Genomic DNA, 27,856 nt, shown 5'->3' with positions numbered 1-27,856 from the left:
ATTCCTGATCACCCAGCAAAGCTGCTGTACCTGTCTGCGGGGTCATAGAGGAAGAGAGGAATCGAACAGAGAGAGGCTGGAGGAGCAGCACTGGCACAGAAAGACTCCCATCCAATTCCAGGTTGCGTAGTGATGGCAGCAGAAAGCCAAGGAAGGGCAGTACTAGAGGCACAGGGACTCAAGCCTGAGCCGCACACAGTGGCCGGACAGCAGCTACAGCACAGCCACTTGCCCAGCTTGCTGCTGGCCCAAGCACATGCCCTCCCGTCCCACCACCAGCAGCCAGAGAGCCTTCTGACCTCTCGCGCCGCCTTCCCACCTCACGCACCTGCTGCACGCTGGGTCCCTCAACAGGCGCCTGGGCAGCTCTGCCCCAGCCTACCCACTGGGCGAGAACAGGAATCTCATGGCACTTGAACACCAAAGTGTTTTAAACTGAGACAGGCGACAAGATTTTTGCCACGGGCCACACCGCGGTTCATACGCCTTCCACTCAGCCTCCAGCACCGGGCAGCACCTGACACAGCTCGTCTGGAAGAAGAGAGCAATGGCAAGCGCAGTGGAATAAAGTATCCAGTGGGACTCAAGCTGTCAAGCGTCAAAAATGCAACACAATGTTTTTCCTGCTTTTTATTAAAAAGTAATGTCCTCTTGTTAACGGCACAGAGAGAAAAATGCTACAACACAAACCACCTGGGACAAAGCGAGTCCTCTGCTCCACCAACACCGCTTTCTTAGGTTCTGTCGGCTCTCAGCAGGAAACCTGCAGGCTCTAAGAAGGCTGTGATAGGGACGACCACAGAGTTACGAGATTTGGGTTCTGGTATCAAAGTGTGGTATACTGGTTAAAAACACGGTGAAGAATCGCTACCTGGTTTTCGTCTACGACCGTCCACCGTAGCTACCAAAGTGTTGAAAAATGTATAAAATTCTGGTATTGCATCTTGTCGCAGCCTCGCCACCTCAGAGAGACAAGCCCCCATCGCAGCACAGTGACGTTCCACCCCCTGGGGCAAGCACACCAGCGAGGCTGCAGCCGGGCTGCTGGGCTGCAGTAAGCGACTGCCCCAAAGCAAGGGTGTAAGAACAGGAGGTTTATAGGCCAGACTTAACAGACTGAGCTCAACGCTGACTACTTGGTGAGGAGAACTTACGGGCCATGTCAAACCTCTGCCTGGCTGGAAGCTCTTGTGTCTCAGATTGAAGATGCCCGTTCCTTTGAGCCAGGCGAGGGGAGGAGCGTTTCCCTGCCTCGCTTTGTCAGGACACCACAGTGTGGTTGCGGAAGGACCAAATTCCCTGGGTTACTCAGCAGTGGCCATGCTTGTGCATCATGAATCCCGCTGCTGGTACTGACACTGCTTCCCAACTGGCTGATACGCCATTAAAGAAAAGAAATTAGAAAACCCGAAGAAAACCAGTGCCCATTCCAAGAAATTGGCTCTCTAAGGAGCCCTGGCCAGTGTCCCACTCTTTTCACTACCATTTTGTTTCCTCACCACTGACCCTAAACCACACTAAGGCCATTCAGTGAGACCAGACTGTGCTGCAGCGCGACGACGCACCAGCACTGGGAGTGAGGAAGATGCAGAAGGGCTGTCACTGCAGCGGCTTCTGCGTATCCACAGCAGCTCTCAGCACATTGTGCCACTGAGGAGACCGAGCACACCTCTCCAAACACCGCTAACCAGACCAGGGCGAGGCAGGGCATTGCCAGCAACAGTCAGCAGCGATGCCACTGGGGGTGTGCTCTCGCCAAAGGGGAGAGGACATGCATATCCAGGGGCTTTTGTCCTGTGTTAAGGACTGGAGACTCTTTAAACAGCTAGAAGTATGGAATGGCAAAGGGAAGGGGAAAGAGGCTGCCAGCTCAGCTAATAGTGTCGCTGGTAGGACCCCATGGGTTGCTGGGCCGAGGACCCTGCTCGTCCCTGGGCCACAGTTTGGCTCACCAGGTGGGAGAGCGCAGGACCACTCTGGATCAGGGTGTCCAAGGCTTTCTGCACGCTAGGGTTGTCAAAGTTGATACCAGAGGAAACTGGCCTTTGAGCAGGTACGTTGCCAGGCGCAGGGAGGCGATTTTGGTGCTGACCATAGAGCGACTGAGCTTGTGGAGGAGCTCCAGGTCTTGGACCTGCATTCCTTGAAGGGCCTTGGAGAGCAGGAAGCTGTGTGCTTGGAGTCTGCAACCTCTGCTGAGCCTGGTTTAAACTCCCAGCACCCATCTGTGCTGACCGGGCCTGCGCACTGGCCATGTTAGGAAAGTTCTGGTTCGGAGTGCCACCTGCAGCGCCCGCCGAGGCAGCAGAACCACTGTTTGCTGCAGCAGCCGCTGCCGCTGCCACCCCACTGTTGAAGAGACTGAGGATTTTTGCTTGAAGCTCCTGCTGAGGATTAGGAGAGGAGACCGGAACAGAAGGAGCAGAGACCAGAGGTTGTGAACCCTGATGAGCCTGAGAGTTTGGAAGGCTGGACTGACTCCCCAGAGACGATCCTGAGGGAGCCCCCAGAGACTGTCTTGACATGGATGCTGGGAAAGAAAGTAAAATGGGTTAAAGCCCTGCAAATGTCCTTGAAGGGGCACCTGAAGAAAACCAGTGGAACTGGCACCACAGACAGGAGCGATGGCGAGCACTGACCCCCCAAACAGGAGCATGGCACAGCACTGGGAACCAAACCACTCCAATGACTGGCTGCCCCTCATGCAGCTGCCAGAGCAGCCATGGCAGCCCTAGGATTTCCCTGGGAGAACCCAACACAGATGTTCTTCCACGTGAACAAACCCAAATTGTTACAGGACTCCCAAGGACATGTCAATCTCAGTAAAACAGGGCCCCATGTGAGGAGGTTATGACAGCACAACCTCTGTGCTGCGCTAGGACTGCGTTCACATCCCAGCGCAGAGGGCCCATGAACCACATGAACAACAGCTGTGTCTGGGGCTGACTTACCCTGCAGGGACTCGCTGCTTCCCCTCAGCAACCGCTCCTTCCGGTCTCTCAAGTAATTAATCACTTTGTCGATCTCCTCTGCAGTCAGGTAGCGATTGTCTGCCAGCAGGTTCAGAAGAGTCTGAATGCCGGGAGGGTGTCCTCCCCTGACACCCTCCTCCACAGGCGGCGGGCGCTCCCGCTCCTGCAGGACGGCTTCGTCTGCCATCTTGGCCGCCTGCCGGGCGATTTCCTCGCGTTCCTTCTCCCGGGACTCTGTTTTGTAGCGCTCGTAATTCCTGGCCACCAGCACCATGGCATCAGCTTGAGGCATGTTGCGGTGCTCTGCACAAGGACAAGAGACGCTCCAAGTGAACCGAGGTGGCATTACAAGAGCTCTGCGTTCCACAGGCAGCCATCCCCTTGGGATTGCGAGTGCAGCCTTGGGAAGCTTCCTAGGCATGCAGTAGCGGTTCAGTTTCCTAAGGCACCAGACGGCTCAAGGCTATCACCCTTACCTTCCTTAGCTGACGGCTCTGGGAAGACGCCATATCAGCCCAAGAGATGCCTGGCTTGCTTCTCACCCCGTTAAAAGGGAAAGCAGCTCCCTCTACCTCTCATAAATTCTCCGTGCTCCCAGAGGAGGCAGCTCCAGCCACTCTGCTACTAAAGCCTTGCACAGATGCCAGCGCTGCCATCTGAAGGCTGCAAAAGCTTCCCAGAGTGGCACAGGTATGGGAATACCCCTTGGTTCTGTACTGGCAATGCCTTCATACAATGTGTGTGCGGGCAGGAGATGGGGAGGAGAGCAGCACTGGCTCCATCCGACATCACAGCTCACATTCACTGGGGCAATAAGCAGCAATCGAGTTTCTCTGCAATGCAACAGATTGGTCATTTCCAATTTGGAGGGAGTTTGTGCTTCCCTTTTGAAGTTTTTGAGGTCATTATCTCCACCTCACAAAGCACACACACAGATATCCCCCTGAACACGGATTTAAGCAGGGAGAGAAAAGAGAAGGCTTTTGCCTTCCAAAGAGTGCCTAGAGCTCTGGGCACTTTTCAGACCTGCAGATCCAGTCCTGCCAGCCTTTACCTGGGAACAGGAGACTGGGGTTCTTTTAATGTTATGCTATGCACAGGCTGTGAAAGTTCCCTGAAACAATTGTGACGGGAAAGGCAGTGGCGTGCAGCTAACTGAATGTTTAATCTCTGGGAAGAGCCGAGGGTGAGCTGGTGATCTGATGCACTGGAAGATCCAGGAGAGGCTTTGGCAAGAGGACAGGTGTTAAACCAAAGGAGAGGAAAGCCCAGTGAAAGTGTGCACGAGCTGTATTCCTGCAGGAAATGAGAGCCTTCCCATCACATCTGCATTCAGTGTTAAAGGGAACTGGGTGTCTTTCCTCAATACACACACAAAAACCAGCAGCTGGGCTGGGCTGCTCCCCTGGATGAACCTCACAAACAGGACTGGAGAGCCCAGTGAGAGAGCCAGCCTGAGCAGAGCTAAAGGCTGCTCTCGAAGCCCATGTTCTGACGTTTGTTAATACCTACACCCTCCCTCACAACCACCAAGTCACACCCTGACGTGGGAAGTGATGTGACAAGTGTAAATGGTGCTGAAATGCTAAGAAGGTGGAGCCTGTACACCAAATCACTTTATAGTTGTATCTTTTTATAACTCCTCCCATCTTCACAATCAGACATTTCCCTTGCCTGAATACTCCAGCCTTGTTCTGTTCTTAAATCACATTTGGTTTCAGAATCTGTCCCATCACTTCTCACATTACAAAAGCTTTTTGAGCCTGTTCATGGCTTGCCCTAAGATGCAAAGGCTGGTGCTGTCGGGTGCTGAGCAGGCAGCCCAGATTCTCTCCTGGCAGAAATTACAGCCTTTTGCCCAGGGACAAATGAAGTATTATGGACACTGGGCAATAACGCTATTCGCACCTATACCTGGTGTCAAGTCATGAATAACTACTCATGCCACAGTAAGGATGAGCTTTGTCCTGTGTGATTCTGTGGGAAAGAACATTTTCTAAAGCAGCACTCGGGAGCGGCTGGGAGTGACCACAGAGCAACATGGCCTCCTGAGACCTCAGTACCTTGTGGGGTGCCAAACATGATGTTAACAGTGCAGGAGCGGTGAACCTGATGCTGCTGAGTGATGACAATGGCAAAAGGAGACCCTCCTCTGCTCACATCGTCCAGGGCTTGCGTCAGGGACATCTCTGTGTTGAGGAAGATCAGGTCCACTACCATGCCCAGATCCCGCACCTTCCGCCCCACCGACTCCGCGTACTCCCTACCACAAAGCAAAGCCAGCAGAGTTTAACAAGTCAGTCACATATAGAAACAGAAACCCTGGCACATCCACCCTCTTTGTCACCTCAGACTCGCTTTCCTGACAGGCTGCCAAACTTCATTGTGTTTAACAGGACAGCGTTAAAGCAATCTCATTACGATAACATATAAGCCTATATCCTACCCTTGTTTTGATCTGCATCAGTCATTTCAGTTAACTGAAATAGATTAAAAATCACGCCTCAGCCCAGCTGAGAAACAGCATTTGCAGAGGGATTTACACCATTATAAATTTGCTTTCATATTGATGTGTTTAAACTGAACCCATTGAGTATGGTAATTTTTGACTGCAGCACTCATAGGGGCACACGGCAGAGCCACCGACCTGTAGGAAACAGGTACCGGTGTTGCATTCAGTGTCCCAACCATTCAAATACACCTTATTCCTATTTGCTGCAGCACAGACCAACCTCTGGACTTGAAGATTCATCTGCAGAGTTTAACTATCCATCCACAAACATCCACCTGAGTTCCAAATACATTTCCTTTTGCTCTTTCCATCTTCTCGCTGCTTTCTGCTCTAACCCATCACCTAGGGAGCCCCTGTTCCCGTATCCAGTCCCACAGGCTTCCCACTCCAAACACAAAGCACAGCCCCATGCCTGAGATTCAAGTTTTCACGTCTCTGAGTTCGCTGTGCACAGGACCACAGCCGCAGCACTGACTGCACCTGTGCTCAGAGGAACCCCGTCTGCGGGCACCCGCGCCATTTGGAAGAGTTTGTTAATCCTCTTTGGATGCGAACACTGTAACGGTGACTGAAACTGCTTCCCTGCCAACTGCCTTTTCACAGCTTTCCAGGTTACACTGTGCGCCTGAATTATGTGGGAGTCACCTTTCAACAGGTTTGTGGCAGGTGACATCAAGGCTTCCACACCCCACAGCTATTAACATGCTCCAGCTCTTAAGGTCTGTAGCTGTTACAGACCCAAACGATCCTTAGGAGGGTGAGCTGATCCTCTTACACAATAAAAGTCTCTCTGTATCGAGTACAATAACTCCTAGTCTGTTGGAATATCTGCCAAAGACTTTTAGTCACCAAGGGATAAATAATCTAAAAGTTCCTTTCAAGATTTGTACCAATAGGTGACCTATTGGTCATCATAGAATCATGGAATGGTTTGGGCGGGAAGGGACCTCAAAGCCCACCCAGCTCCACTCCATGGCAGGGACACCTCCCACTGGATGAGAGTGCTCAAAGCCCCATCCACCCTGGCCTCAAACACCTCCAGGGATGGGGCATCCAACAACTCCATTAAAAGCAAACCACAGCAGTATGTTTCTAGTTTCACTGCTTCCTCTGTTCCCACTCCTGTTCCCTCTTCTAGACACAGATCAGACAAGCCCCAGCTCTCTCCTCCTGCCTCACAGATAAAGCAGAGTAAAATACAAGCTGCTCCTAATCTTTTTTCCAAAGGGCTAAAGAGACTGACCTTTAAATTTGATATTTTCTTCAATCTCTATGATTTATTTACATCTTTGCTATTCTTCCATCAATTTGTTTGCAAAGATGCAGCTGCCAGCCTGGTGTCAGTGTTACGGCCACCTCCCACTGCCCAAGGAACAGGCGCACCCCTCTGTTCCCTACTCAGCATCCACTCTCCCAACTAAGGACACGCTGACATTTTTGACACAGGCCCCTTTGGCTCCTGAAATCATTTTAAGACCTTATGTGCCAAAAGAAAGCACACAGGGAAGACCTGTGGCTTGGTTTCTACACAATCTCACATTTAACAAAATATAAAGGCACAGTGTTTGAGTGCGGACAACTCAGAAGTGGTCAGGGATCACCCTGGTTACTGCTGACACATGCTTTGGGTATCGACCGCAACTGCTTTTAGCAGTGATTGTATAGGTCTTGCATATCGCGCTGACGCTATTGACTGGTGCCTGACCTAGCAACTAGCCTGAAGGAGCTCTGAAAGGCCCTCACGACTGTGCCCTGACTACTCTGTGCTATCTGCTGCCTGGCACGCATTAATAACTCCCTATCATCCAACCCAGGAACAAAACGTACAGGCCACTACAGCTTGTCACGGCAGCAGGCTGATATGGACAGCAGATAGAGAAGTACCAGGAGAGGGTACAGTGGTAGGTGACAAGAAGGAAACAAAAGTAAAGCACAAGATACAACATTTTCCATCCCATCAACACAAATGCTCAGACCAGGCCTAAAGCCACCCTCCTCAGGAGCAACCTGCAAAACTAAGAACCTCGAGGCAGGACTACGTTTAATTCCATCTTCTTTACCATGCAATAACAAAATTGGTTGTAGCTATTTTCTTACTTTGTCTGTTTATTCACCACTATCACAGAACAATCCACAGGTCTCTCTGCATCAAAACGCCTCTTGATTTCCTCGTAGTACTGACGGTACAGCTCCTCTCGGCGCCGCTCCTCACGCTTGAGGCGGTCTGAAAGCAAGCCACAGGGACAGAACAAAAAATGCCATCTGGACCTGTACAATCGCCAAGGAAAGGCAATGCACTCAGCAGTGCAGGCACCTCCTGCACCCTCCCCAAGAAAGAAAGTGAATCTGCCCATCAAAACACTACAGGCACTCACCTTCTGAGTTCACTGGTGCTCTGTCAAAATGCTCCTTGTAGCGGTCATAGTACGAGTCATCCTTCCGTCGATAGTAGTCTTCAAGGCGAAGGTAGCGGTCATAAGCCTCGTCGCGCCTGCAGAATTTACAAAAGTAGCAAGGGTTTCCACACCGCGGCACAACCTCAGGCAGTAACTTTTGCCAATGCATCACACAGACCTTCCTCATACTTCACTCCTGAAGCTCCTACCCATTCCTCACAGGACACAGAGCAGGCACCCAGCTGCCCCAGCCAAAGCCACTTCCTCAAGTGCCTGGCACCCCTCAAACCAGTGCAGCCACTGAGGCAGAACACAACAAAAACACGTTGGCAAATACAGTTCTGCAGAGATTACCTGTACAAAGGGTCCCGAGGGTCCCTCATATCCCGTGGATCTCTCATATCCCGTGGATCCCTCACATCTCGTGGACTTCTCATATCCCGTGGATCCCTGTATCGATCATACAGCGGCTCCCGTGGGTCACGGAGATCTCTAACATCACGAGGGTCCCGCAAGTCTCTTGGATCCCTGATATCCCGTGGGTCTCGCAGGTCTCGGGGGTCCCTGTGGTCTCTGGCATCACGCATGTCTCTAGCTCGGATGTCTCGAGCGTCTCTGGAATCTCGCCCGTTTCTACCATCCCTGCCATCTCTGGGGTCTCTGCGTGGGCTCCCCCGCAGGGGGGAGCGGTCCCGCCTGGCATCTCGGCCATCCCCGTAGGCATACGGCTCCCTGAGGAAAACACCAGGGAAATTCCATTAGACCGCTAACAACACAAGTATGGTCACCCCAGATCTCTTACCTGAGGTGCCAAAGCGACCCTTCTCTCGGCTGCGGAATCCTCCCTCTAGCCCACAACAGCAAGAACTGCCCAGAAAAGAGATTTGTTGAAACAGCCCAGAGAAGCTTCTTAATCCTAATGTTTGTCAAGTCCAAACATGGCCCAGAGAGCTCCCGAACGGAGCATCACTGGAACTGTAGAGCACCTGTGGAGGCAGTCAACAGGCACCTCAGAGACTACCATTCCGAGTCTCCAGCCTCCCTATCAGCCAAGCCATGGGGCTGTGAATTCTTTGAGAGAATTCACGGTGCTGCAGCCCAACGCTGGCAAACATGTGATGCCCAGAAGCACTCAAGGGATCCATAGAATTCACCAGCGACAGCAGAATGCTTGAGATAATTTGTTACTGGCACACGATTGAAAAAGGAGCTGGTAGCGACCGGAGGCAGTGTTGGTTCCTCGCTGTGGCTGGGTTCGTGCTGCTGGCACAATGCTGTGATGGTTCCCACATGCCCTGGATTTGAAGGGACAGTCTCCATATACAAACAGTCCAATGTTTATGATGCCCCCTGATAAGGGGGTACTAGACCCACCCAGCACCACATCCTCAGCAACAGGCTTCTCCATTGCACCCGCATGATCCATTTCACGCAGATTCAGTATTCCACTGCCTTCAGAGGCAAGGAAGAATAATATTCTGGTCTTCATCTTTTCCCAAAGCAGCAGAGTTTTTTCCAGGTCATATTTTCTTCTCCAGAAAAAAACCCGTGACTTTGCTGTCATTGAAGCCAAACATAAAAAAGATCCTGCAGAGAAATTACTGAGCTTTGTGTGTTTGGAACATTCTTTCCCCAAGACAGTGACAACCATCAGAAAAAAAACCCAGCTTTTAGAATCTTTTTATTTCCAAAACTTGACAGACTTGAGTCCTTGGCCAGCTGAATTGAGTTTACGGGAGAGAAGCAGAACATGGCTCTGCTTCCACTCAGTGCATTCCCACAGCAGGCACTGGAGAGAGCAGCAGAGGCAGCGAGCTGGAGGTACCCAAGCTGAGCACCAGGGAGAGTGGGCAGAGACGAGATAAAGGGGCAGAGCCCATGCATGGGTGGTGGTGGCTCTATGGTTACTTCCAACACAAAACAGATCTTGGGACAAACTACATGGTTGCCATCAAGAGTGCACGCAGCCTTCTCCTGCAAAAGCAGCCTCGTGCTTGCACAAAAGCGAGTGTAGGCACCCTCAGCCTCTCAGACACACAGATTCATGTTTTGTTTGTAATCTGCACGGACACCATGTCCTGTGAGAGGTCTGTGTCATCACCTATTCCCTGGTCTGCACCAAGCTGTTGCAGAAGCTCAGGGGAACCCCCTGATCTGCTCTCTGGGACATCGAGAGGCAGCTCTTTCTGTAGCTGTAAGCCTAGCGAGCAAACAGCCAGAGGCAGCAGAACTGCTTCGCACATGGCGTTTATTCCAATGGGAGTGGCGGTGACCGAAACAGGCCACATTCATGATCTGCAGGGACAAAGAGATCCGGAATGAACAACACACAACTGCAACAGAGGACAGACGTGGCGCAGGTCCCCTCTGCTCCTGCATTGCTGCCCTCCTCCTTGCAAGGCAGCAGCATGAAGGCACAGCAGCCTCCTGCTTTCACACTTCTGTCACCACACTCCAACTCCTGTGGCATCAGCACCACTGCCTGTGGCACAGTGTGGGGCTCCGCATCCCGGCATCAGCAGCTGTGGCTCACACGCCTGCAGCGTGGTCTGAAGTCCTGCGTCTGCTGTCTGTGTGCCCGCAGCCATACCCAGGACCCATGGTGCTCCTGGGGACCTGGTGTGAGCGACACAGGATTGCCACAGTGTCTGCAGTGCCAGCTGGAAACCAATGCCTGCTACAGCGGCACAAAAGTCCTTGGCAGCCATGGCAGCAGCCCAGCTCACAGTGTGGTGCCCACGGCACCACAGCCCACAGTTTGCATATCTCTGGTGCTCCTTAGGGCCAGGAGACAGGCATCTGCTCTTGCATACACGCAGGATGACACAAGTCTCACTACTCGTGGCACCAGTGCTCGGTGTCTGTCTGTCGGTGAGGTCCAGGGACGAATGCTGATGGCACAGGCACCTGCCTCACACACACGCAGCACTACCTGCAGCCTTCAGCGCTATCAGCAGTGGCACCGAGGCAGAAGACGGGCCATCAGCGCACAGGACAGCACTGCGCACACCTGACACTGCCCAAGCCAGGGTTTGCTGGATGAGAACCCTCAGCTGTGGGTCCAAAGCACTTCCCAGGCAATGCCGACACACTAGTCTCTGCAGGTGCACTTGGCCCTGTGCAGGGTACGTGCACACCACATAGAAGACCTAGATGATGCCAAGAACTGCAGCTACTCATTCTGTGGGTTTTGGTGGCAGATGTCTTCCTAGTTGCACTTTTCCACCGGTAATTTAAGAGGTCAAGTTGGTAGAGACCACCAAATGCGAGACAGCTTGTTTACCTGCAAGTGCCACCTGTGGGTTTCCTCTCTGTGGAAAGCAGCACAGTGTGAGCATGGAAGATGCCATAACAATAGGACCTCTTCGCCCCAGGAACACCATTGAAAGGAAGCCATCTTCCTGTAACAGGACACCTTGCGTCTTCTCTACCTGCCTGTAACTTCACACAGAGAGGATATGCAGGAGCAGCACGGACTGTGCCTGCTGAGGGGTAGGAAATGAGAAACAGCTGGCAGGTACGCATCGCTAACTGCAGGGACGGTAACTGGTGCAGGTACTGACAGAAAAGCACCTGTGCAGATGGTAGAGCGCAAAAGAGATGGTTGCTCTGTCCTGTGCTTCGCTCCCATGCTCTTTTCCAGCCTCATTTCAGCATTGGAAGTTTTAGGAGGCAAGATCCCAGAGTCATTTGCAGTAAGGCACTGGGAGAGCTACAGCCCCTCCCTGTTGTCAAGATGTGCCTTGGCTTCTCTGATACCCGAGGCAGGAGCAAACATCAGGCATGTTCTTCCTCGCAAGTCCCTTACAACCTGTGCTGCAAAACATAACACTCAGCCGTAGTAACAGTGGCAGACACAAGGCTTCCCTCATGCCTCCTGCAGAAGGGCTCTTGGAGGTGGAGCAGTCATGTCCCGACTGTTTCACTTGAGCGTCTCCGTTTGACTGGGGAGGTGGTGGTAAGGAAGACACATAGACATTTAGCACAGGCTGCAGGGCTCACGCCCCAAAAGCCTGACCTTCCCAGTATAACTCACTGCTTCCAGGTACTTTACCTTCGTGCCGGACTGGACCTTGATGAAGTCTTATTCATATTTCTTCTTTCCACTGCTTTCTTAATATCTGTAAAGAATAATCAACCCAGCTGTTCAATGCTATGGAACAAACAAACAGATCATCAGCACAATTCAAACGAAAGCATCTTAACCTCAACCACATCCAGAGGGGGCAAGAAAATCCATTCAGCAGAGACATTGTCACTTTGACAATTCTTTATTAAGTTTAGATATTACAACGTAAGGATTTCTGGCTTCAGAATAGGGTGGGTGGACAGCTTGGGTCAGACTCTTCATTCCATAAGAGAATCTCTTTCTTCTGCAGTCTATGAGAGAGCGGAAAGCAACTCATGGACTCTAGGAGAAAAAGCAGAGTCTGAAAGCCTCCGAGAAATGGAGCTGATGGCCAGCACAGTCTGAAGTTCACAGCCAGGCCTGCGCAATGGTGCATGCCACTACCCTTGTTGAAAACAAGCCAAGGGTTCTCAAGTGGCACAAGGAATTGCCTTCCAAGGGACTGCTGCAGTGCTAAGTTGTACAGCCTCCACATGGAGAAAATGGGATCCAAGGAGCCTAAAGCACGAAGCAAGAGGGTGTGCTCAGAACACCACTGCTAATGTGATCAAACTGATGGAACAGGTCAGAATTTTGAGAATCATTTGGCTTCTGAGCACCTAAGTGGAAAACATTGTGAGACAGGACACAGAGCAATGATGTGGGGGGGGGGTGGGGGAAGGAGAAGGAGGAGGAAGAGTGAGCCTTGTCCTTGGCCAGAACAAGGGAAGCTGCCCAGCACTGGCAGGGACCCACAGGGTTCTACTGTGAAGAAACAAAGCCTTCTGCCAGAGCTGACTGAAGGGGGCAAGAACAAACAGAAATGACTACAGATGTTTGGCTCAGAGAGCATTTTAAGGAAAGGAACAAATCAAACCCAGCTTCTATCTGCTCCCTGACAGTCTATCAACTACTAAAGCTGGTTATTAGTCATGTACATTAACCGCTTCCGCAGCTCTTGCAAGAGAACAAACACGTCAGTGTCTTCAGGCAGACTCAGCCTTAACATCTTCTGTAGCTTCCCAAACTGTCCTTTCATGCCTTCCAGATTAAAGTTAGAATTAAGAGGTCAGCTCTTGTCATCAGCCAGGCAGCAGCATGTTCTCTTTCTGGGGAGAGAGAGGCAGCACAACCTGAACATTGACTACAAATGCAGTTGAACCGTCCCAGGACCACATGCATCTGCACGGTCTGCAGTCACAAATGGATCTGATGGGCTTTTATTCCCTAAATAGTTTTACTCATTAAAGTAAAACTTTAATGAAAACACTGCTATGCATTTGTTGAAGTATCACTGTAATGCAACACTGGAGTTAAACTCTCCCAGAGCCTGTTAACAGCAATTGCATTTAATACTCAGCCTGCACAGCTGAGGCAACTGCTTTCCTTGTGTTCATTGTTTAGTTGAGAGGTTTTCTCTCCCTTAAAGTCAAGTGTTATCTTTAAGCAAGACACTACCTGCTTTCGTTGGTTTAAGATTATGTTTATTTTCTGTTTTAAGATGCCATTGCAGAATCCTATCATTTTTACACTTAATACCATACATTTGTTTCAAATTTTAAAAAAATGTATTTAGAGTTGAACAAAAATATTTCCCTAGAAGAAAAAACACCTTTGGCAGGGATCCTCCTCTTGTGCAAAAAGGAAGAGAATTTGTATAATTTTATTTAATGCCAACAGCATTTACAGGTTAATCAAATGAACATTGACAAAACTTACACCACTTTTCTGTGGTGCCGGGCTGCGAGATGGCAGCGTGACTGGGATCCAACAGGGAGACCCTTGGACAAACACAGGTGCCAAGAGCTTCTCGAGTGACATCACTACCTCAGGGGCAGTGGTGGCATTGAACTAGAGCTTAGCTTTTGCAAAGCATTCCATTCCAATTTAAAAGTCTTCAGGCACAGAAACCACCGAGCTCCATAAGTATTGCAGAAGGAAACTACTTCGCTGTTAATGATTTCTTTCCATTCAAGGCCTTGTCACTCCTACACCTGCCAGATCAGAACTTGCTTATCTCCAGGTCTGTGAGCACCACACAGGTCGTATCACTCATCCACTGCAAGGCTCCAAGGCTTCGCTAGGGCTTGTTCTTCACCTTTTTAAGCCTTCTTTGTGTTTTCCTGGGGCTTCTCCCATTTAGCACTGTCCTTTTTGAAGCAGGCACACCAGAAACCAACCATGGCATTGCAGCAGCAAACTCCACCAGTATCCAGCCCTCCCTGCTGACCAGTCTGTCCTGCAGACCTTGGGGTGACTGGACCCTTCTGCTGGAGCAGCTCTTCCCTGGGGCTCTGTCAGCTCGACTCTGCCCACACCCAGCTTAGCAAGTGGCTCAGTCACTTCACTACCAGTGACTTCATCTTCATAATTTCCTTCTGTCTTTTTAAAACACGACAGGGTGTTTTCTCTCCAAGTCATAGCAGCATGGCATGGCCAGGAATAAATTCTTCCAGAACAGCACTCAAATGGCTGAGCGATTCCATCTGAGCTACGCAGAGAATCATCTGAAATCCATTCAACCCTATCTTGTTTTTAATTGTTCTGGTTTCTTAATCAAATCAAACCTCTTACAGAAGTCTTTTACATCAACACGACTTTCAGCCGTAAAACTTGCATTAGCATAAGAATAAGTTTGTTTGACAGGATTTACTTTGATTGTCATTAATTAATTCACTTCTCAAGGAGAGTCAGGTGAAAGAATCCATTGGTTGCCAGAGGCTGGTGCCAGGCTCATCCCATTTACACTGCCTACTGGCACGTGTGCAGCACTGCTGGGTCCCTGGAAACTCCCCGGGTTTCCAAGGCTTGTGGAAAACCCACACCAACAGCCTCACAGATGCTGGGTAGAGTTATTTTTTGGAGCGGTTTAGTCTGGCAGCTGCTGTTTTACCTTTCTTAGCTTGCTACTGATGCAGACAACGCAAACCCAGCACCTTCAGCCTCTCCAGAACAGAGGAACATTAACCAGTGGCCAGGCTGCCCTTTCAGCAAGACATGTTATCATTTCCAGACAGCAACACCTCAGCTGTTAAAGCAGCCACAGTTCCTACTGTTTAAGCTCCTAAAGTTGAACAACACTGGCCATAATTTTTTCTTGTACCCTTCCACCCTGTAATTTTGCCCGTTTCCACCTTCGGGCTGGTGTTTGCTGCTCTACACCCCCCATTGCTCCCCCAGGTCATTAGTTATTCTCCCTTCACTCCTCCCCAAGTCAAACTGTTCTTTAAATTAGTTTGGATTTATTTCTAAAGTAATTTTTTTGCCTGCAGTTTCACAGATCACCCTTGATTTCTAACCATTCATTTCTGTTTACGTTTGCTCCCAGCATATTTAGCAGCGTTACTGAAGAGGCTGTTCAAAGCACACCGTATTTAAGCGGCTGCTCAGACCGACACCAAGGTCAGGTTAACGATCCAAGCAGCCTCTAGGTGCTGTGATCAACTCCTCTCAACCCACCAGATGAGGTCAATATTGGTTCACAAATGTTTTTAAAGCTGTGTGGGTGAGGTTCCAGTGGCTGCTGGCCAGGGCTCAGGTGTTGAACAGCTTCTCATACAGGGCTTTTCAAGTGCTAAGGCATACAAACAAGCTCAGAGTAAGACCTAGGAAGAGAAAACGCTGGGGGTGAACCACAGCGCTGACAGCAAACAGCTTGGAAGGCACATACCTACCCAGTGGAGGTGGTTTCAGATTAGCACCAGGCAAGTTCACTCAGCAACCTTTCCAGAGAGCTTTCAAACAAAAGCCCTCCGTTTACCGAAACGCATCCCGGGGTCAGAAGAGGAGCATGGAGCAGTTTTCCTTACCTAATCTATACCCTTTATAAAGACGACCTTTCTCACCGTCCAGAGCAGCCTGGACATCTTCTAGACGGTCATACTGCACGAACCCATAGCCATGGTACATGCTGAGGGCTGCAAAAGTTAACAGCAGGGCAAGACCAGTTACAAGGACGGGACAGCACTGACCCGCACCCCGGCCGTCACGCAACCCCGTTAGCACATCAAGCAAAAGGGCTCTGCCCAGAACCGACTGGGCCAGCACCTGGGCAATGCCACATCCACCGCGATCAGAGTGTAGAGCTTAAAGGCTCTGAAATAAATTGCACAGATCAGCTTCCTTCTGAGAAGGAGTGACCAAAACAGAGCTCACGACATGACCCAGGTTTAAATAAGAGACTATGAAGTCATGAGAGTGACACCACACGCAACCCCAGAGGCCAGAGCAGCACTGACAGACAGGTGTATGCTTCAGCTGTGCCAAAGGAAGCATTTTCTCGGTGAAAACACAAAGTTACCATTAAGGGTCGCTATTTAGGAGCAACACTCATCACTCCTCCCATGGGCACCAAACAGCATGGGGCAAGCACTACAGCTACACTGCTCACTGAACTCCCTCCACAGAAAGGCAGAAGGCGATAATACTGACCCCGGATTTTGCCATATTTTGAAAATATCTCTTCCATCTCCTCACGGGTCATGTGGTCGGTGGGCAGATTGCCAACAAAAAGTCTTCTCTCTAAATCTTGAGGGTTGCTGCTGTTAGTGAAGTCGCTCTGTTTGATGCTATTGCTCTTGCGTCCTCGAGCCATTTTGCTCTCGTTCCAAATCCAACTCTTCGCAAAAAAAGAAAAAGGGCCATGCATATAATTTCAATCCACAACATTAAAATTCAACTGGAACAAGATTAAACGCAACAGCTGTGCAGACCAGAAGCCAGCCTGGTCTGCCTGACACAAGCTTCTCTCCAGAAAAGCCTTAATGCAGGGGGCACAGGAGTCTGGCAAAGTGCGCACCGCAGTGTTGCTTGGATACTGACAGGCAGCAAACCAAAATATTTTGCAGATAGGCTTTAATGGTTTAGTTCCAAACTAAGATACAAATAAAACTAATTTTCCACTAAAACATCTTAGCTTTAAGCTTTTCAATACACCCATTGCTGTCACATCCATTTCTGCAACCACTGTAAAGAAGTGTCGAAATTCAAGCAATATTTTAATAAGCGGAAAGGAAATGCTTGTCCCCACATTGCTCAACAGGACCCAAATGTCTCTGCACCGGCTCTGAAGGAGGCACCGGGCGGTACCGTTTACACACTCTCAGTGACCATGCCCGGATCACTGCACTCAGCGCCAGCAGACACCGTTCCTTGGCCGCACCCCTGTTAAAACACCAGCCCTTTGCCCAACGCGCAGTCGGCTCCCACCACAGGCGGGTCCACAGCCAGGGATTCCAGAGGCCCCAGCGAAATGCTGTTCCCTACCTCACCTCCCCCAGCATCGCTACGCACACCTTGCTGACCCACAATACTGCAGACATAGTGGGAGCAGCCGGCAACGTTCCTTGCACAAATTTACACAAAGAGCTACAGCCAAACACCCCAACAAACAAACCCACACACAAACTCCACCAAACCAACCCCCCTCAGGGTTCCAGATCCTGGTTTGAAGCTCAAATAAATGAAAAGCGTTGAAACTCTCAAGATAACCGTTAAAGTTTTAAAACTCTTTATTAAAGTTGTAATAACTTCCTACACACTCATCTACAGGAATGTGGGAATAGATTTTCTGTTTATAACATGCAAGAAACCTGGAAAAAAAAACCTGGTGCAATTGAGGATTTCAACAGAAGCCTGTGCTGTTAATTGTGAGATGCCCACAACCACCACGCTCCTCAGCTGTAACCCCCCGCTGTTACAGTCTAAAAGGAGCCTCCAAAAAACCACTCAAACACCCAGAAATATCAAACAGCCTTACATAAACACTTGTACAACTCAGGAAACACATCTCCTCCAGATCACAGAGAGAAAATCCAGAAGGGTTTAAGGTCAATCAAATTCACATTGTATCCCTTTTCTCCTTCTTTCAGGAAACCCCACAGGGACAGGAGGAGAGAACAGCTCCCAGCCTAACAAACCTGTTAGAAGGAACTGAATTGCCAGAACAGTGGCAAGGGAAAAAACCCAACATCCAAACAAAACAAAAGTCATTTCTGCTTCTGTATGTGTCTCAATCCTTCTATGACCTTGTCTCCACATGGACACAGCTCTACCTTCTCCATCAGAAGTACAACATCTTGTCCTATTTTTCCACAGGAGAGCACCAGACCTCCTTCCCACCCACCTCCCTTCCACTACTGCACCTCAGTTCTCATCAGCTGAGAGGAAGGATGTTTCCAAAATCTTCCCAAAATGACTATAAAACACAGCAAGACCCAAACAGCCCCATTTGGAACAAGGCAATGTCCCAGCTGGATCGAGCTGTCACAGCCGTCTCCAGCTGGGTTCCAGTAGTCCCAGGAAAGGGGACTTAGAGCACTGGCACAGGCGGCACAGCTCCATGACTGCTGTCTCAGGAGCTCACACAGCAAAAAGGCACCAGGACCCGAGCCCGCTGCTGGGACACCCCAGGATAAAAAGCCATAAGAAATTCCTTTTCCTTAGGGGTAGGATCAGTAGGGGTGGCTGGGCAAAGGGAATAGGAACACTCGATGTGAGGGAAAACGGGGAAGTCTTTTTCCACATGCAGGTGACTTCCAAAACACTCGAACAAATCCAAAACACTCAAACAGGCCAAACTTCTACAGAGTTTCCATGTAAGAGCATTTATTTCCTCTTACCACTTGGTAAATTATACAGTTAAGGGCCAATTAGTAATCTTAAGACAGAATAAAGAAATGCTGTCCCAGGTCCAGGAATTCTACATCAGGTTTAATGACTTATTTCCACGACAGCAGCTAGAAGAGCCAGCCAGGCACCCGGGCAGCTTAGGGCTGCCAAACCTCGTACAGAAACCCAGCTCGCTTCTCTGGCAGGACAGCCCTGCCAGCTCTGGTGCCAATAAACCTTCTGAGGGTTAATTCATAGCATCACGGGATGGTCTGGGAAGGGACCCCAAAGCTCACCCAATTCCACCCCCTGCCATGGACAGGGACACCTCCCAGTGGACCCAGTTGCTCCAAGCCCCATCCAACCTGGCCTTGAACACCTCTAGCAGCCACCACTGCTCTTGGGCAGCCTGGGCCAGTGTCTCATCGTGAGGCATTTCTTCCTAATGTCCGACTTAAATCTTCCCCCTTTCCAATCTAAAGCCATTCTCCCTCGTCCTATCACCGCAGGCCCTTGCGAAGGGCCCCGTTTCCCTAGAAGTCTTATCTTCAGAGCCAAACCAGTTGCGAACAGCGCCACAGCTCGGGGCAGCGCGGGACTCACCCAGCACCGGGGCCACGAGCCTCCGGGCCAGGCACAGCCCACGGCAGCCGCCTCGGGGCGGGGCCGCGACTCCCACGCGGCGCGGGCCGGGAGCCCTGGACCCCGCCCCAGGCCCCGCCGCCGCCCGAGGGGCCGGGCCGGGCCCCCGCCGCTGCTCCCGGCGGCACCGAGTCCGCACCGTGGGGCGGAGCGGCCCGACGGCCCCGAGCCCAGCGGTGCACCCTCCGCGCTCCCGCCCCCCCCGCGCCGGGCCCCGCTCACCGCGCCGGTCCCGCCGCGCCCGAGGCCGCCGCCCGCCAGGACAAAGGCGCCAACCGCGACTGCTGCGCGGCACCGTCGCAAAACGGAGATGGGAGACGGGAACGAGAAGGTAAATGGCCGGGCTGGCGGCGCCACGCGCTTTACGGCGCGGCGCGCTGACGTCACGCGCGCCGCGCGCTGGCCTGGGTAGGCGTGGCGGCGGGCGGGGCCGCGCGCTGTGCCCGGCTCCCGGCATGTCTCACGCGGGCCGCCGCCGCCAGGCAGACTGGGAGTTGTAGTGCTGTTCGAGCCCGGCAAGGCGAGGCCGCTGGGGGGCGCCCGCAGACCCTGCGCGGAACGGGAGCGGGGCTGGGAGCTGTGCTGGGAATGAGACCGGGGCCGGGACCGGGATCGGGGCTGGGACCGAAAACGGATCTGGGGCCAAGATCCGGGCTAGGATCGGGAACAGCGCTGGGATCGGGATCGGGACCAGCGAGGCTTGGGTCTCGCTGGAGTCGCTCCCGCGCCCTCCCACGCGTTCGGTGGGGACTTTCCCGGGCCGAGCGGTGGGAGCTACGTCCAGAAATCCCCTCCCTGCCTCTGCCGCCGCATCGCTGCCCTCGAGATCCCCCGGGACCCTCGCGCTCAGCCGGGGCCGGGAAGTGGCGCAGGCGGGGAATCCAGAGCATGCGGTCCCACGGCCGCTCCCTGGCTGGCAGCAGCGGCCACCGGCCAGCGGCGTGAGCCGAGCGCAGAGGGACGCCGAGCGGCTCTAGGAAGTGGTGCCAGGCCAAGGAATTGGAGCACATGAGTCCCATGAATGCGTGCCCTCCCAGCCACGGTCACGAACTCAGCCCTGCTTGTCTGGCTGGTGGCTGCTGGCCTGGTGCAGGCACCGGAGGCCGGAGCGGTGGTGGTGTGGCTGGAGCACAGGGCGATGCCGAGCAGCCACCGCTCCATGCCCAGCGTGGGCAGCGGAGGCCAGAGCGATGCCGAGCAGCCACTGCTCCATGCCCAGCGTGGGCAGCGGAGGCCGGAGCGATGCCGAGCAGCCACTGCTCCATGCCCAGCGTGGGCAGCGGAGGCCGGAGCGATGCCGAGCAGCCACCGCTCCATGCCCAGCGTGGGCAGTGGAGGCCAGAGCGATGCCAAGAAGCCACTGCTCCATGCCCAACATGGGCAGCAGAGGCTGGAGCGATGCCGAGCAGCCACCCCTCCATGCCTAGCATGGGCAGCAGAGGACGGAGCGGCAGCAGTGTGACTGGACCACAGAGCGATGCCGAGCAGCCACAGCTCTCTGCCCAGCCACACTAGAGAGAAAAGCACAAGGAGAATCCCATGGAACTTCCCTGGGAACTGCTTGAGGGAAATGAGGCAGAGGCACTGGCCGGCTCCAGGCTTCTCCCCTTCCCACTCCTGGGCTGACTCGATTGCGGGGAGTCCCTGCGGAGCCTGGGGGCGAGGGGGCTCTCCGAGACCCAACCCTGAGCTGTAGCTGGGAAAATGAAGTGAAACCTCGCACTTCTGCCTCGGGAAGGAGCTCATGGGGGGCAGCGGGGACGCTTTCCCACAGCTGCTCCTGCCCGGCCGCACCTCCTCACCCCGGGCAGGCCCCATAGAATTACAGAACGCCGGGTTGGAAGGGACCTCAGGGACCATCTGGTCCAATCTTTTAGGCGATCGGTAGGTGTCCTGTAGTTTAGACTGCCCACGGAGCCGCCGGGAGCCAGCAGTGAGGCTGGGTTACTCCAGGACGGACTCCCCGCGCGGGGACTCCCGCACCAGCAGCGCTGCGGGACCCCGGGGCTGGGGTTGTCCCGAGAAGCGGCGGCTACTGCGGAGACGTCCCCGCCCCCCCCCAGGGCGCTGCGGGGAAGCCCCGGGCGGGCCGCCCGGACGCCCCTTTCCTGGGCGGGCTCGGGCCGGGCGTTATAGGGCGGGCGGCGGCGGCGCTGGGCGCGGCGACATGAAGCGTCTCGGGCTGCTGGGGCTGCTCGGAGGGGCGCTGCTGGGCGTGAGTGGGTCTGGGGCAGCGCGATGGGTCTGGGGCAGGGGCTGGGGGAGCGGGGTAGGGCACGGGGGAGTGCGAGTGCGATGGGGCTGGGGGAGCGCCATGGGGCTGGGGCAGGGGGTGGAGGAGCGCGATGGGGCTGGGGTAGGGGGTGGAGGAGGGCGATGGGGCTGGGGGAGCGCGATGGGTCTGGGGCAGGGGGTGGGGGAGCGGGGTAGGGCACGGGGGAGTGCGAGTGCGATGGGGCTGGGGGAGCGCCATGGGGCTGGGGCAGGGGGTGGAGGAGCGCGATGGGGCTGGGGCAGGGGGTGGAGGAGGGCGATGGGGCTGGGGCAGGGGGTGGAGGAGGGCGATGGGGCTGGGGGAGCGCGATGGGGCTGGGGCAGGGGGAGCGCTATGGGGCTGGGGCAGGGGGTGGAGGAGGGCGATGGGGCTGGGGGAGAGCGATGGGGCAGAGGCAGGGGCTGCTCAGCGCGGGGCTGGGGCAGGGACCGGGGCTGCGGGCAGGCAGGGGCTCCTCGGCGCGGTGCGGCTGCGGGCTGAAGCTGGGGGCTGACGCTGGGGTCAGAGGCTTTTCTCCCGCTCTCCGTCCCTCCCTTGGGACAGAGCCCCGACCGCAGCCTGGCGTTCCGGGAAAGGGCCCGTCCCCTCGGCGTGTCCCGCCCCCGTGAGAGGCCACGGCGGGGCCGGCCCGGGGGAAGGAGAGGAGAGGGCGGGGCGGCCCCTACCCGCAGACCCTTCGTCTGGAGTCGCTCTTTGCTCTGTCCCCGAGGGACCGGCGGGGTCTGCAGCCCGGGGTTTGGGGTCTGCAGCCCGGGGTTTGGGGTCTGCAGCCCAGGATTTGAGGTCTGCAGCCCGGGGTTTGGGGTCTGCAGCCCGGGACAAGGTTTGGGTCCCCATGGGTAGGGATGGGCATTGGGAGGCCTCGGTGGGGCTGCAGCCCGGGGTGCCAGGCGCTGCGGGGCTGCAGGACAAGCCTGCCTGCACCCCTTTCGTTTTCCTTTCTGCCACTGTCAGCCGTGCATAGTGGCGGAGCCCAATCCCAGTCTGGTTTCCCTCTGCCGGGATGTGGCCGTGCCCCATAGCTGCCCCATCATTGTCCCAGGGGCCCTGCAGGGTCAGCTGGGCCATGGCTTCCTCACCCACCAGCCCGAAGTCACCTCACCCCAGGGCTCTGCCAGAGCCCCTGTCTCGCTCCCTGGGATGGGCAGATGTGCTGTGAGCTACTCAGGATGGGATGTTGTGCATGAGGGTGTGCTGCTGTGCGTGCCCAGCACCAACGCTGTCCGAGATCTGACTCCCTGCCTCCTCTCTTTACTTCCTTCCTTCCTCGTCCATGCAGCCTCTGCTAGGAGGGGCAAGGAAGGGCCCTGGCTGGCTTTGCAAATGATCTCCTTGCCTGGAGCTTTCTTGCCCCTCGGGGCTGGTGCATTAGCCCTGGTTAACCCTGTGTCCCCTTCTCTGGGGCAGCCACGCTATGGGCGGGGGCGCAGGACAGTGCGCAATTGCCATCTGGTAGGAAATCCGGGGAAACGTGGGGTCACCTTTCTGTCATCGCTGCCTCCCCACTTCAAAGAGAGCACTGTTGGCACCAGGCAGCGCAGGCGGCACCGCTGCGGTCTGTGGTTGGTGTAGGCATGGGAAGCACAGTGCGAGGCAGCCCTCACCTCGGGACATGGGTTAGCGCACAGGTTAGCACATGTGTGCTTGCGGAGGTGAGGTGCTGCTGGAGTGCTAGGGAGCAGTATGAATTCAAAGATCTTGTTTCCTCCAGTTCTGGGAGCCTGGTGATGCCATAAGATGCTTTGATAAGCAGTATGAACACAAGGGCAGGTGCTGCAACCGGTGTCAGCCAGGTACGGAGACCCCTTCCCCTTCCTGGGGCCCCGCTCTGCCAGGATCCCCTGGCTGGCCACAGTGGAGCAGCTGGTTGTGACTGAGCCCACCTTACTCTACTGCCAGCAGCGCTAGCAGCTTCACCTCCCCGTGTCACCTCAGTGCTAGAGCAACTGGGGACTTCATGGGCACGCTGGGAGATCCTCTGGACCTCACAGAATCTGCCACGGCCCTCTTAGGACTGTCTGTACTCCTGCAGCCATGGGACTCTGTGGCTCAGGCAGCTTTTGGGGAGAATGCTGCCCCTGGCACTACCAGATTGTGATGGTATTTGCCAGCTCCCATTGGCACTGCCAGACCTTTTCCAGGTCCTTGGCATGCTGAAGGCAGTGAGTGCCCCCCCCCCCCCGCCCCCTTCCTGCTCCAGCACCCAGCAGCCCTCCCCACTCATCCCCATGCAGCATGTACAGCTACCAGGCAAGCTGGCCCCTACAGCCCTGGCTGCCAGAGCAGCATTGGGCTACTGAGCAGCATGCTGCGGTGGCCCTGGCATCCACAGCTGCCTGTGCTCCCCTCTCCTGCTGGTAGAGCTGCTGACTGGGGAGGGAGAAAGCCACCTCACCTCCTCCTCACCAGCCTCTATTGCAGGGGAAAAGCTGGTCTCCGAATGCAATGTCACAGGAGATTCTGTTTGCACCCGCTGTGAGAGCGGACACTATCAGCCGAGCTGGACCAGGGAGAGCCACTGTACTCCCCACGACATCTGTGATGACAGTAAGTGCTCCCCGCGCCCACTGGCCTGGCCTGTGGGGTCTGCAGGGGCTGGTGTTCCCTCAGGCTCACCCACCCTGTGTCACTTCGCCTGTGCTCCCTTTGCCCAGACACCGGCCTCATTGTGAAGACACAAGGCAACACAACACACAACACGGTGTGCCAGTGCCGGGTCGGCATGCACTGCTCTGACACCAGCTGCCAGACCTGCGTGGAGAACCAGCCCTGCCGGCACGGCTTTGGCTTTGTGGCAGGTGAGTCTGGGCAGCTCCTCCCTTGCAGCCAGAGTGATGGCCTGGCAGGATTGACCTCAGGCCCTCCAGAGAAGGTGGATGCCCCCAGCCAGGACCCTGTAGCAGGGCTTTGGGAAAGCTGTGCCTGACACTGGGCCTGTCAGGTTTTTCCATTCGCCTGACCCCTGCAGCCCATACTGACCTTCCTGCAACCTCTGCTTGTCTCTAGCCAAGGCTGTGGCCCGGATGTCTTCCCCCTGCGAGCCCTGTGCAGAAGGCACCTTCTCCAATGTTTCTTCTAAAACCGAGCCATGCCATCCCTGGACAAGGTATTGTCTGGATGCTGACCACATCCTTCACCCATCCACAGCTGTGCCCAGTCCCTGTGAGCATGTCCTCTGCTGCCAGCATCCTTAGGGGCCCTGGGGACCAGGTGGCCAGGATGGTCCCTGTGGGAAACAGCATCTGGCTGGCATAGGGCAGGAGCGAGAGGAGTAGCACTGTGAGGCCGCTGAGGTTCAGGTCAGTGTGTCTGAGCTCAAGACAGACATCCAGGTACTTGTGACTGTCCCTTAGCGTGTGCACGGAGTGCTAGCCCTTCCAGGGATGTCCACACTGTCATCTATGCTGGGGAGCAACGGATGATGGGCTCCTGGAAGCCCCATGCCCATCCAGCCTCTCTCCCAGCACGCTCCTTGGCTATAGCCATCAGCCGAGGCACCAGCCCCTCTCCGTGCTGAGTCTGGCTTTGAGCATGCCATGGGCTGGCAGATTGTTCCTGTCTTTAGAAAGCTGCTCAAGGGTTAATTGCACTCCCTGGTAGAAACGTGAGTCTCATTTCCAGGCTGAATTAGTCTCGCTTCAGCTGCCAGCCATTGGATTTCACTTTGTTTTTATCCATGCCAGAAATTACCTCCCCATGGAGCCACTTGCAGCCTGTGATCAGGTCATCTCTCAGTGGTCAACAGTCATTGCTGTCCTGCAACAGCAGCAGTGCCTGAGCCCCAGGGCCTCCCTGACAGCGCAGGTCTCAAATTTCTGCTTCCTCCTGTGCCTTGTCCCCATCTTCAACAGTTTTAGCAGCTCCAGACCAGCTCCAGCCCCTCCAGAGCAGGGGCCCTGCTCTTTACCTGGTGCGCCCATCACGCAGCGCAGGCTCCGGGGGTCCCTGGCCACTTGCCCCTCCAGAGCCCAGCAGGGTCAGCACAGGATGCTTTCTTGCGCAGCTCTACTGGCTGCGCAGCCCCAGCCGTTCCTCCGCAGGGGGTTTCCTTGCACTCAGCTGCTGTTCTGGTTATGTGGTCTTGTTCTTCCCTGCAGCTGTGAGGAGAAGGGGCTGGTGCTGAAGGTCAAAGGGACGAACACCTCGGATGTGATCTGTGGTGAGTGCCTGGTGCCCAGGACTGGGCTCTGTAGGTAGAGATCTCCTGGTACTCCAGCTCCTGCAGCACTCAGAGGAGCTGGCCTGGCCTGTGCATGGTTTTGGGGAGAATCTGACAGCAGTGCTGGCTCGATGCCTTCCTGCTCCTCACCATCCCCATGAGGGAACCTCATAGGACTGGACCTGGAGCAGAGGCAGCTCGGGGCACTCAGTGTCCCGTTGGGAGTGTCTCGCAGGTGCCTCACTGACCCAGTCTCCCTTGGCAGAGTCGAGCAGGCGTTCCTCGCTGTCGGTGCTGATCCCCATCACAGCTGCAGTCGTCACATGCCTTGTGGGCATCTGCATCTACTGCCTGGTCCGCACCGGTAAGGGGCTGGGACACGGGAAGCGATGCCTTGGCCAGAGGGGCCATACAGGGCTAGGAGCTGAGCGGGAAGGACGGCAGCAGTGCCAGCTCTGGCTCTGATCCCCGAGAGCTCACTGCAGGTCAGGTCAGGAGGAGTTTCCCCTGACCGTTGCCTTCTCTTTCCCTCTTTCCACCCAGATCCCAAGCGACAAGTGCAGAAGCAGGTGAGTCTGCCCAGAGCCCTCTTCCAGCAGTGGGCTGGGATCCCTCTCGGGCACAGCCAGGGACGTGCCAGCAGCAGCGCAAGTGGGGCTGTGGCTCTGTGGGGCAGGAGGGGTGGCGGCTGTCCTAGACCTGCCCAGCTGGGACAGGACACGGGCTGGGGCAACCCTGGGATGCTGCTGGCCACTGCCGAGACAGGAGGGACCCACACAGGGCGAGACCCTGCCCCGCACGGGCACGAGGCTGTGGAAAGACGTGGCCGCAGAGGTAGAGGATGTCGCTGCCTGCTCCTGACCCCTGCCCCTGTGCAGGTAGGGGCTGGGAAGCCTGAAGAGAACCTGGAGCCCATGGAGCAGGGGGAAGTCTTCCCTGTGCAGGAGACCTTGCTTACGCACCAGCCTGTGGCCCAGGAGGACGGCAAGGAGAGCCGCATCTCAGAGCAGGAGAAGCAGTGAGGGCGCAGGGCACGGCCTCCAACGGGAGCACAGACCGGGGCCAGCACCGTCTGCTCTCCAGACGGGGAGGAAATCTTTCGTCTGGCACTGCCACAGACGACGCGACGCTGCAGCGGAGCAGGGCACCCGCGGGGCCACCGCGGCAGCGCCCCGGGGCTGCCCCAGCGGAGCCCGTTCCTGCCCGGGGGCCGCGGGGAGCCCGGCGGGCCGGGGCGGCGCTGGTGCGAGCCCCGAGCAGAGCTGGGGCTGCGGGGCCGCCGAGGCAGAGGGGCCCGGAAGGGCCGGCGGTGGAGCTCAGGGGGCGGTGTCTGCGCACCGCGGCCGTGCGGGGCCGGGAGGTGGCGCTGCGGGACCGGCGCGGCGCTCGGCGGGGCTGCCCAGCACCTCCCGCCGTCCCGTGGGCACCGCAGCCCCGTCCCGCACCGCCCGCGGGGCTCGATCGTTCTCGCCAGCGCTGACCAAAGGTGCAATTAAACTTATTCTCCGATATGCGTGAGCAGCGCGGCCTGCAGCCCTCGGGGCTCCGCTGGTGACCCCAGCGCTCCTGGGACCGGTGCTCCCGGGAGGGGCGCTCGGGGTTCGGGTGCTCCCAGCGGAGGAGGGAGGGGAAAAGACCTCGCAGCTGTGCCTGACGCCGACCACGGCCCCAGCACACCCCGAACCCGGGCGAGCACCCCCGCGCCCAGCTGCTCCCAGGCCAGGGGAGGACTCTACCGACCCCTGACCACACTGGGAGGGCTCCCACCGACCCCTTCCTGCACTGGGAGGGCTCTCCCACACAGCACCTGCCTGCACTGGGAGGGCTCCCACCGGCCCCCGCCTGCACTGGGAGGGCTCCAGCCCGCTGACCGCTGCCTGCAAGGATCGCACAGGGGCTGCAGCCCAATTGCTCGCACCCTGACCTCAACCCTGCACCGCAGTGACCGCGTGCAGGCAGGGCTGCCCGCAGGCACAGTGCGCCTCGCCTCGCCCGTGCATCCCCACATGCGCCACGTGGGGCCCATTCACCTGTGGGTGCTGAGGGAGCAGCAGCGGAGCTGCATTGGGCCCCAACTCGCTGCCATGCAGCTGGGCTGCAGCAGCACCAAGCCCCGCACAGGCTCCAGGCACAGAGCTGGCTGCTGCCCATGACCCACCACCACCTGAGTGCATGCAGCACGG

General features: G+C 55.5%; 2 protein-coding genes across 4 annotated transcripts; one reads left to right on the top strand and one right to left on the bottom strand.

Moving 5' to 3' along the window:
* On the bottom strand, window positions 1-19,590 carry NCOA5 (nuclear receptor coactivator 5). 2 transcript variants are annotated; one of them, XM_054081195.1, is made up of 9 exons: window positions 16,420-16,636; window positions 15,798-15,905; window positions 11,935-12,001; window positions 8,235-8,612; window positions 7,860-7,975; window positions 7,582-7,708; window positions 5,036-5,235; window positions 2,952-3,275; window positions 1-2,530 (listed from the first exon to the last, which is right to left on the bottom strand). In XM_054081195.1, the coding sequence occupies exons 1-9, from the start codon at window positions 16,634-16,636 to the stop codon at window positions 1,875-1,877; spliced, it is 2,193 nt and encodes a 730-aa protein (XP_053937170.1). In that variant the 3' UTR covers window positions 1-1,874. The 2 variants fall into 2 exon arrangements, with proteins under 2 accessions (XP_053937170.1, XP_053937171.1); XM_054081196.1 differs by lacking the exons at window positions 11,935-12,001; window positions 15,798-15,905; window positions 16,420-16,636 and adding an exon at window positions 19,462-19,590.
* On the top strand, window positions 19,034-27,146 carry CD40 (CD40 molecule). Of its 2 annotated transcripts, none has more exons than XM_054081197.1 (9): window positions 19,034-19,570; window positions 23,226-23,307; window positions 23,936-24,061; window positions 24,169-24,312; window positions 24,521-24,620; window positions 25,612-25,673; window positions 25,939-26,037; window positions 26,217-26,242; window positions 26,552-27,146. In XM_054081197.1, exons 1-9 carry the CDS (start codon window positions 19,043-19,045, stop codon window positions 26,693-26,695), a joined length of 1,311 nt encoding a protein of 436 aa, XP_053937172.1. In that variant the 5' UTR covers window positions 19,034-19,042; the 3' UTR covers window positions 26,696-27,146. The 2 variants fall into 2 exon arrangements, with proteins under 2 accessions (XP_053937172.1, XP_053937173.1); XM_054081198.1 differs by lacking the exon at window positions 19,034-19,570 and adding an exon at window positions 21,343-21,454 and having other exon boundaries at window positions 26,552-27,070.
* The last annotated feature ends 710 nt before the right edge of the window (window positions 27,147-27,856 follow it).

Source organism: Cuculus canorus, chromosome 16, assembly GCF_017976375.1.
Source record: "Cuculus canorus isolate bCucCan1 chromosome 16, bCucCan1.pri, whole genome shotgun sequence".
Taxonomy (NCBI): domain Eukaryota; kingdom Metazoa; phylum Chordata; class Aves; order Cuculiformes; family Cuculidae; genus Cuculus; species Cuculus canorus.
The sequence above is the reverse complement of the archived record's forward strand: the minus strand, read 5'-3'. Positions and strand labels throughout refer to the sequence as shown.

Bases quoted from the DNA above. Each gene is read 5' to 3' on its own strand.
- CD40 (XM_054081197.1), top strand. From the start codon at position 19,043: ATGTCCGACTTAAATCTTCCCCCTTTCCAATCTAAAGCCATTCTCCCT. The intron at 25,674-25,938 runs GTGAGTGCCTGG...CTCCCTTGGCAG, and splicing joins CACCTCGGATGTGATCTGTG to AGTCGAGCAGGCGTTCCTCG. The intron at 26,243-26,551 runs GTGAGTCTGCCC...GCCCCTGTGCAG, and splicing joins AGCGACAAGTGCAGAAGCAG to GTAGGGGCTGGGAAGCCTGA.
- NCOA5 (XM_054081195.1), bottom strand. From the start codon at position 16,636: ATGCATGGCCCTTTTTCTTTTTTTGCGAAGAGTTGGATTTGGAACGAG. The intron at 15,906-16,419 runs GTCAGTATTATC...TAACTTTTGCAG, and splicing joins AAAATATGGCAAAATCCGGG to CCCTCAGCATGTACCATGGC. The intron at 2,531-2,951 runs GTAAGTCAGCCC...TTTCTTTCCCAG, and splicing joins AAGCAGCGAGTCCCTGCAGG to CATCCATGTCAAGACAGTCT.